The sequence below is a fragment of the Berghia stephanieae genome, chromosome 10 (assembly GCF_034508935.2).
Source record: "Berghia stephanieae isolate SIO BIC M18660-M18661 chromosome 10, UCSD_Bste_1.3, whole genome shotgun sequence".
Taxonomy (NCBI): domain Eukaryota; kingdom Metazoa; phylum Mollusca; class Gastropoda; order Nudibranchia; family Aeolidiidae; genus Berghia; species Berghia stephanieae.
This window is the reverse complement of record NC_088369.1, coordinates 42,893,471-42,903,470: the sequence shown is the minus strand read 5'-3', so window position 1 is coordinate 42,903,470 and position 10,000 is coordinate 42,893,471. Positions and strand designations below refer to the sequence as shown.

At 33.0% G+C, this 10,000-nt stretch overlaps 1 protein-coding gene across 1 annotated transcript in view; it reads left to right on the top strand.

The window, feature by feature from the left end:
• The window catches only part of LOC144981175 (uncharacterized), a 32,602-nt gene that overhangs the window by 6,397 nt on the left and 16,205 nt on the right, over nucleotides 1–10,000 (top strand). Inside the window, exons 5-7 of the mRNA XM_078929327.1 lie at nucleotides 1–43; nucleotides 806–986; nucleotides 4,111–4,164. The exon at nucleotides 1–43 is cut by the window's left edge and continues 84 nt beyond it. Of these exons, the coding sequence (XP_078785453.1) occupies nucleotides 1–43; nucleotides 806–986; nucleotides 4,111–4,164 (278 nt within the window). The remainder of the gene's footprint in view (nucleotides 44–805; nucleotides 987–4,110; nucleotides 4,165–10,000) is intronic.

Genomic DNA, 10,000 nt, shown 5'->3' with positions numbered 1-10,000 from the left:
TTGTCTCTCAGGCATTTTACAGTTATCTACCAGCATTTAAACAGTGAGTCCCAATTTTCTTTCTTTTTTTTTTCTTCTTTTTTTTTTTTATATCACATACCAGTGCTCAGAGCAGGAACTTGTGTCCGTAAAGGCCAAATAGATATCAGGGCTCTCACATCAGACGTTAAAGATAAACTTGATTACAGGCATGTAATCTCTGGCTTTGTAACTAAAGGTACTGACTGTTGCCTTCTTTCGTCTAGCCTGAGACTTCCCTAAATGCTACATCACAAGGCAACGCAACAATTCTTAAAAGAGTAAAAAATGAGGTGTTCTTTGTAGTCCTCACGTAAGGTAATTATCTTATTGGTTTTAATATTGAGTATAACTGTACTGTGTGTGACATAATTTTTTGGTCTGTGTCAGGCTATGAGTTTTCGAAGGCTACTGATTGACACATAGGGCTACCAATTGTAATTTGTGATAAGTTACCTCACTCTGGTTCAATTTCAGTATTGCACTACGCTGACGTCTGGACTATTTCAATTTTCACTTGAAATTGATATAAGAATGCAACCCTGTCTGTTCCCTTTATTATTATCATTTTTTATTGTATGAAATTAATTTTCATTTGATGTAGTGTTTGTATTAGAAATATTTAAAAAAGAAAAATGATTAGATAAATTAATGTCACTCATTATGGAACATATAATATATGTCATGTTTGTATTTTTATATATATATATATATATATATATATATAATATATATATATATATATATATAATATATATATATATATATATATTTCTTAAATCTAAAGGTTCAAAGACCAAATCAAGATTGTACATTTCATCGGAGCAGTCAAACCATGGCACCACCCTTACAACATGGACAAAAGGACAGTCACCCCGCTACCCGAGACGGGTCACAACCAACAGTTCTTGCAGATTTGGTGGGACATTTTCATGGACTCTGTCCACCTATGCCTGGATCCACACTTGGTGAGTCTCCAACCCTTTCTGTTTGTCAATCCTCGGATAATCCTTGGATAAGATAATTTTGTGCTCCATCCTTTGTGTGAGATTTGACAATAATTTAACTTGTTTTGAAATCTTTTTTTGTTTTTTTTTGGTTTGTTTGTTAATTGTTCTTTATGCTTGTTGAGTTAAAATGATTTTTAATAATGAAGAGTTAACCTTAACAGCTCTGTGGCTGTTTATCATCGCATCAGCTTTGAAAAGTGAAATTGAATATATTTGCATCAAAGACGTGTGGTATAGCTGTTTTTAAAAATTTTAAAACAATTAAGATCATTTTGCACTCTTTGAGCTCAATGATACTTCTGTAGCTAAGAAAAACGAAATTTTAAGTTTTAGTCATCTGGTTAATGAATTGAACTCTGTTTAAAACTGTGGACAAAGAGATTGAAATCAAGGCTATACTTTGAGCATGGTTTGAAAAATGATGTGCCTCGACAACAATAATAATAATAATAATAATAATAATAATAATAATAATAATAATAATAATAATAATAATAATAATAATAATAATAATAATAATAATAATAATAATAATAATAATAATATATGTGTTTGGGGGATCACCCCAATGGTCTCCTGCTCAAAATAATTGCAGCAGCACTGTGTGAAAGTACCTCATGAACTAACTGTGTCTTTCTTCTCAAAGACTGGTTTGAGATGACAATCATGATAATGATATTATGGATGGCTTGTACTTGAAAAGTTTTTGTACGTTTGTCATTAAAAATGCGTGGTCATGATTTTAAAATTTTTTTTTTTATATCTTAAGTGTTTGACTTAACCTATCAGATCATCAAAAACCATTTTGGTCGTCAGCCCTTCGGGAGACTTAACAATTCAGGCCTGCTATACTGATAGATATTATTGGCAATATTTTCCGTCCAAATTTGATAAGCCATGAAAGACTAGGAGTTCATTCCCTGAAAATTTGAAATCCATTTAGTTTATGATCAAATAACGAATCTTGATGCCCATAATGATTTCTGAATCAGTTTAAAAAGTAACATTTGTACAGGTTTGAAAAAATTCTATAAAATCATGATAATCATGATAATATATATTTTACCCGATTCTTTTCACTTTTACTGGTTTTATCATTGGTTGTGTGACAATCCTGTCAGTTATGGAGAAGTTACTCGAATAACATTTTTAAAAACATTGAAAAAAAAAAATAATAGAAAAGGATGCTTAATTTTTTGCGCTATTTTTTTCAAAGAAAATTTTCAAATGTCAAAACGTGTTTTAAAAACAAGTCTAATTAAAAAATATTTTTTGAGTAATGCATTATATTTACAATTCTGGTTGGCTATGTTCTCCCATTTCACAAAGAAAATTTTCAAATGACAATACATGTTAACATGGAAGTTTGTGATTAAAATTTGTTTTTAAAACTTTAAAAAATATTTTTTTGTGTGATGCATTGTTTTTACAATTCTGGTTGTCTTTGTTCTCCCATTTCACCCATGCTCACCACCATCTTCTTTTCTACTTGGACTATGCCAAAAGTGTGAGGTAAGGGGTCAATCACTTATCATTCAGCAAACTCATGTTTGCTTCTCTGGGATTTTACGTAGATAGAAGTAGATAAGCTGGAAAATTGAATATTATGAAGAAAACACACAGGGCTCCCCGTTGTGATAGATGCACCATTGAGTTTGTCATATTTTTTTTTTTATTTGAAAGAAAGACATAATATATTAGAAAGAAAAAGAAGACAGTTGGAAACCACAGTTTTGAAAACTACAGTTTCATCTCGACTATTCTTTTTCTCTCTCTCTCTCCCCCTCTCCTCCTTACCCCCCCCTCTCTCTCTCTCTCTCTCTCTCTCTCTCTCTCTCCCTCTCCTCCTACTCTCTCTCTCTCTCTCCTCCCTCTCTCCCCCTCTCCCTTTCTCTTTCTCTTTCTCTTCTCTCCTCCTCTCTCTCTCTCTCTCTCTCTTCTCTCTCTCTCTCTCTCTCTCTCTCTCTCTCTCTCTCTCTCTCTCTCTCTCTCTCTCTTTCTCTTTCTCTTTCTCATTCTCTTTCTCTCTCTCTCTCTCTCTCTCTCTCTCTCTCTCTCTCTCTCTCTCTCTCTCTCTCTCTCTCTATCTTATAAAATTCTCTCTCTTTTCATTTTCCATACATTAAAAGAAATGAGCATAATATTTTTCCTATGTTTTCTTCCTTTTTTTTTTTTGGTTTTTTTCTTTTAAAAAAATAAATTAAAATCTAATTTGCTCTTGTCTCATGTATCTTCCCTTTTCTTCTCCTCGTCACTAATTGTGATAAATAAACTGGAAATAGTTCTTTAGAACATCAAGGCCCAAGGAGCTTGATTTCAGTTTCCATTGCGTTTAAAAGATGATTATCAATTACTCGTTGCCCTTTTTGATAATGATCTATGAAAAACCAGACAGTTTCATTGACCTAATTTATTTTTTTTTTAACTTTAAGATGACAAAATTCAGTGGTGTTGTCTTTACAATGAGCTCGACATGTCTGATTCGTACACTTAGATGCATTCATTACCTGTCCATGGCATTTGTGGCAAAGCCATACTAATTTCAAAAGAATGATGACGAAATGACTAATCTTATGTAATGTTATGTCTTGATTTTTGCGATCTTTAATTTGAGTGAATTCTCCCTAGTATGGCATCTACATTACTTTTAATTCCCTAAATATTTTTAAAATGTTTTTTTAAAAAATTTTCTAAATTATTTATTCTCAATCACTGCTTTGTCAAAATGACATCGATATCCGTGGACGATGACAGGGACAGATGAAAAGTCATCCTAGTCTCGCAATTCACCACTATCATATGTTAAGTAGAAATTACGTAATACAACCCTACTGTCACCTTTATACAGGTTTTCTTATCATTGCCTTGACTTGTCATGTCTTGAAGCACGCTGACAAACCACTAATCGTATATTAATTATGAATGTTGCCGTCTGTTTGCGAGGCATGCAATGATTCAATGTTTTTGGCAGTGGTTGATTGATTGATTGATTGATTGATGAATGTTACTAATTTAATGAAATGGTTCTCTCCTCCCGTTTTTTTTTTTTTATTTTGACCTTCCCACTCGTCCACCTCTGCAGTCCGTCATGGCCACGCCTATCAGTGGTCATAGTACAACTAATATTAATGATCAAGTAAGATTTGATTGTCATAGCTTTTTTTTATATCATATCACAGCACATCCCTAACCCTGAGACTGCTTGCCAGTGTAGTAACAATGCCTTGTGATCTATTTTGCCCTTTATACATAACCCCTATTATTTTTCGTAATTTGCCTGTCTTAACCATATCTTTTTAAAATTTCATTTTTTCCTTGTCATTTATTAAAATTTAAAAAAAATTATTTTAAATATTTTTATTTTTAAAAATTTTATGGTATTAATTTTATTTATTTTTCTTTTTTTCTCTTTTTCTTTTCTCTTTTTTCTTTTTTTTTTTTTTTTTTTTTTTTTTGGTTTGTGGAGAAAAGTGTTTGGCATTCATTCGGTCCCAGTAATAATAAGGTTAAGAATAGAATCACGTTTGCCACCACAAGAATAAGAAAACAAAAAAATCCCTCAAGAAACCTACGAATCTATTTTCAAGGATGTCATTGTGTCATTGTCACTTCAAGAGAATCTAAATCCAGATACGAGTGGCAACAAACAATAAGAGTTTCTAAAGAGCTATCGAACAACATTCTATTGAGCAACCAGTTTTATGAATACTTATTTATGCTAAGTCCCGGTACCAGTTTAATTTTATAACCCTTGATATAATGGACAAATAGGAGGATGACACGTTCTATTAAGAGTAATAATTGTTTTCAAGTGTGAACAGATCTCACACGATTTACTCGTCTCGAAACCAATAGTTATAATTGTTTTGGTCTGTATCTGTATGGTTGGCGCTGAAGAAACCAATGGTCTGGTTGTATTTCAGCGGCCTCCTCATTGGGCGTGGGCCCATGTCAGTCGGGCCTTGAAATGGTTTAGGTGTGGTGCCATGATGACCAGTTCATCCAGCCCATTCCACTCCGAGATAGTTCTATTGAAGAAAGAATTTCTGTAGTGTTGTGGTCATAGGTATTAATAATTATCCTTGGGACTGAAAGGAGCAGCAAACACATTCTTTCAATATTGATTACTTATATTATATTCCCTTTCTACTTTTCTTTTTTTTTGTGTCCATAATTATTTATTTACTTACTTTTTCATTTTCCCCTCCCCCCAATGTCTGAACCCCTTTCCTTTTGAATAATAACTCTGCTGCACTATGTTGTAAATCTCTAGCACTGTGCCATTTTCTTGCTTGTTTGGATTACTAACACACTATACTTATTGTTTGATGATTACAGATAGTTATGAATGAAACAATTTTGATAGATTTATTTTTAATTGTGTGACTTAATTATTATGCTAGTTTGCTCTGTTGTAGTAAGTAGATTCCAAAATGTTTACTGATATTTAGTGGAATGTCTTAGTTTTAATCCATTGTCAATATAAGGTGTTTTGAAGTGTTTTTAAAATTTTTTTCATTGTTTATTAAGTCACGTAAGGTTTAAAATACGTAATAAAATCACGAACTGATGAATGTAACTAGTTAGTTGTAATGCATTGACCAGTATAATGAGCTTACTGACATTTTAAATTGTTAACATGTAAAATCAAATCTTAACATTTTTTGGTTGTCGCTTTTGCAATTTGGTGAAAATAAAATGAACTCATCAGGGGTATTTTGGTATCAGTAAATTGGGTATCTGTTAACAATCATCACATTAGCAAAAACAATTTTAACAATTAGAATAGGGTAAGAATAGGAGTGAGGTACTATTTCGATAGTTACCTTTCATCACCTTTAATAAAAAAGAAAATTGTATTGTCCAGCAATGCACCATTAGTTGTTGAATGATGCACTCTTTCATTTGAATGAATCATGCCAGATTTTAAAAAATAATAAAAAAGCATTTAGTGTGAGTCGTATTTCCATAATATTGAGTTACCTTTTTATAAATTAACTACAAACTGGTAATGTGTTTAAACGGACAAAAAAAATATATATCTGATTAAAAGCAAAATAGAAATTTAAAAAAAAATCCAAAACCTACTATATAATGATGAAAAGAAACAACAGCCATCATATAAATAATGTGATGAGTTTTATACAAACAAACAAAACAAAAAACAAAAGTAATCAATCGCTTAATACAGGCCCATTTGCGTTTAAAGTTTAAACATTACTGATCTCTTTCTCTTAGTACAACTGACCCTTTCTAAAGTCTTTTGGTTTAACACTTTTCATTAAACCATTTTACAACCCTTCTCAATATATTTTTATTTATTTTAATTATACCTAACTATTCATAAACCATTTAAACCCCCTACGTACTCTTTACTAGTCTTTGGGCTACAGTTGCTTCTTGATAATTATATTGTCAATTCCAATTCAATTCTAATTTTAGTGTCCAGCAAATCATCAAGGATTTGTACAAATAATCAAGAAAACCTTGTTTCAGTTCATCCATAAATATAACCAAAATATTAAAAAAAAAAAAATCAATATGAATATCTATGTGAAACATTTCCACAAAATTGATCATACTCGGTGCCACTTCACCCACGGTGCTTCATGTATTCCTTCATCTGGTTCATGGAACAGGATTTCCATTTCATACAGTACATTTACTTTGGTTTAGGGTTAGAATAGTAATCAAGAGCACAATCTTGTGGGGGGGGGGGGGGGGGGGGGGGGCAGAATTTTTTTTCTCAATCATTATCACCATCATCCAGTCACTTATCATTTGTCATCCATCGTCTCAAAACGTTGTCATGTCAGGATCATTTGAACCTCGCAAAGTGACTTAAGAATAAAATTGATAGGAAATGCAAATTTTTAAGTCTTTGCATCGTAAGAAAATGTAAATATTCTCTATTGATAACAAATATCTATGGATTATCCCTAAGTTTCATATTCGTATTTATAAATCAAATTTTCAGCCCCTAGGTCATTATACTGCTTTGAGAATGTGGGTCACATTTGAACATGACCATTGAATTCTGTCACAAGACAAACGCCATAGTCCTTATATTCATAACCTTCATTCATATGGTGGATTCGATTAATGATAGTAGAATAGTCCAAGTTTTAAATATGTACGAAAATAATGGATTGAATCCTTGTTTTGTAGTTTTGAGTTATCGGCTATCAAGACAATTTTTTAATATTTTATAGGCTGGGCTTTGGTTTAGTCTAACTGAATTCAATATATGGAGCCTGCAGCCTCAAATTGGTATTAGGTTGAGGTGATATGGATAGTTCGAAGTTGACGTCACTGAGGTCTTTGTGATTGTTTTTTGCCATCCGCTTTTATGAGTAATGTTCACTAAACTGTATTAACCTGACTATAGACATTCATCACCGGATGGCAATGCTGTGAGCTTCTTAGCCAAGCGCATACTATCTATAGATACTAAAAATTGACTGTAAAATTAAAGATTGCAACATTGTTAGATGTTGTTGCCTGCGCTTTCCATGAAAGAATAGATGAATGCATCAAACAAAACGTCTGAAGGCAACAGTTATCATCTGTGTTGTCCAAAGTGAGCAAATAGGGGGTTAATAATCGTGTCCAAGGGGAAAAAAAACCCAACAGAAAAAGAGTTTGAAGCAAAACTAGAACCTGGAACTTTCCGGGTCATAGTGCACTACTTTAACCACTCAGTCACCTTGTGTTAGCTGGTTCACCCCAACTTGATATGTACAAGATTGAGGTATTGGGTCACATTTTAGCTTTACATCAACTGAACGTTAGTGATTGATGAATCGCTGGCTTCATTCATTCTAAATGTCATCTTGATATAAACAGTTAGGTCTGAAGTTATAAACTAGGTAAACAATGAGGGAAAGGGTCAAGGTCGTTTATTGTGGTGTGTTGTTTCCATAGTGCTGCGTTACTTTCATATATAATGTATTTTTTTTTCTAAATTAGTTTTGATATATGAAATTCCCCCCTTCCCCCCCATATCTCTCTCTCTCTCTCTCTCTCTCTCTCTCTCTCTCTCTCTCTCTCTCTCTCTCTCTCTCTCTCTCTCTCTCTCTCTCTCTCTCTCTCTCTCTCTCTCATCTCCCTCTCTTCCCCACCACCACCCATTCCTTGTCCTGTTTATCTTGCTGTCAGTTTCAACCTAGCAATGAAAATAAAATTTCGATATGGAAATATATGACAATTTGATGGATCAGCAAACCCCCCCCCCCCCCCCCCCCCCCTCCCAAATAAAAAAGAAATAAGGAAAAAAGCTAAGAGTTTGCAGCTACGGAATATCTATAGAGATGTTTTCAAATGTTCAAGTTGTATTGTATCACACCTCCCAGCGATATCAATGAATGACTCCTGGCGCTGAAATAACCCAAATGTGTTGCAAGCGCCGTAAAACCCTTATAAACCAACAAAAACAATGAATGACTGAATGTTCCATATTTGAAGAGTACAGAAAGATTGAATTCATCATCAGGTGTGAACCTGTGATTTCGAGTTCTGATATTGTTTAAAATATTTCTGGATTACTCTATACGTAATGGATGTCAGTGGGATTGATGGGTAGAGAGCAATGGGGGCTGCCTTAAACCTGGGATCGTGAAAATACTAACGAAAGAGAGTGATAATGGAGAGGCTTTGGATGAGGACAGTACACAGTGGACGCTTCAGGTACAAACCCTTTATCAGGACAATAATAGACAAATGAACGTTGAAACAAATAAAATATAATAACTTGTATGTATTATCTATACTCAATCACCATTTAGTACAGACAAGTTATTCTGCATTTTATTTTATTTGTTTTCCACGCTCATTTGTATATTGTTGTGCTGATGAAGGGTTTGTACCCGAAATGGCCATTGTCTGTATTATTCCCATCCGAAACCTCTCCATTCTCACTCTTTCATTGATAATGGGATTGATGTACAGTTTTGATAAAATGCTTGCTGACTCTCCTTCCCATATCGGATGATCCCCTCGTTCAATCAATGATTATTTCCTTTGATTTGTTTAGTTGCTTTTTTCCTACATGAATGATGTCAATGAAAACACCATTCCATTCCATTACACCTATATCTCTTTGATTTTGTTTGCTTGTTTTAATTAAGAAGTTTTATATAACGTTGTTTGTCACACCTTCCTAATGACTTTTTAAAAGTTATACTCATATTGCATACGTTTGAACAATTAATTGTGCTTCTCTTCACAAACTGCTTCATGGTTTTTTGATGATATTCTCCATACCAACATTTACTCTGCTTTTAATCAACTGCAAGTAGAAACGCTATTGATTTTGATTGTTTTATTCACAAGAACTTGCAATTATTAATTATTGTTGGCCGTAATAGTATAATCTCCATTAAGATTTTTAAGAGTGGCATCAATGTATGATGCTACGACAAATGTTTGTCTCTTTTATAAGATAAGATAAAATAAATACAATAAAGATACAATAAATGTAAAACATCAACTGTGTTACTGTGGTTGCCAGTATTTGCAGGTTAGGTTGGCATTGTTTGACATCATTGTCATCTTCAAAGGGATGTGAAACTTGGAATATTATCCCATTTTCTGTATTATGATTTAAAAAAAAAAAAAAAAAAAACCCAAACAAAACAACAGAAAAAAAGATACCTACCAAAAAACCCCCAAAAAACCAAGATAGAACACTGGCCTATCACACAGTGAGAAAATGTTATATCTGGCTCTGGCATCCAAAGCTTGATGAATCAAGTGCTGTACTCAAATGTACGATTAAATGCCAAATATATTGATATCTACTGGAACTGCTAATTCGATTATTAAAAAAATCTTTTATATTGAAGATGCTTTGGAAATAATTTTTTGTTGTTTCATAATTGATTTCGATTAAAAAGAAAAAAGAAAAGATGTATTAACAGCCGCATTTGTTTTGGTAAATGCCTGGAAAGTGGCCAGTTGCTGAGGAGGTCGTC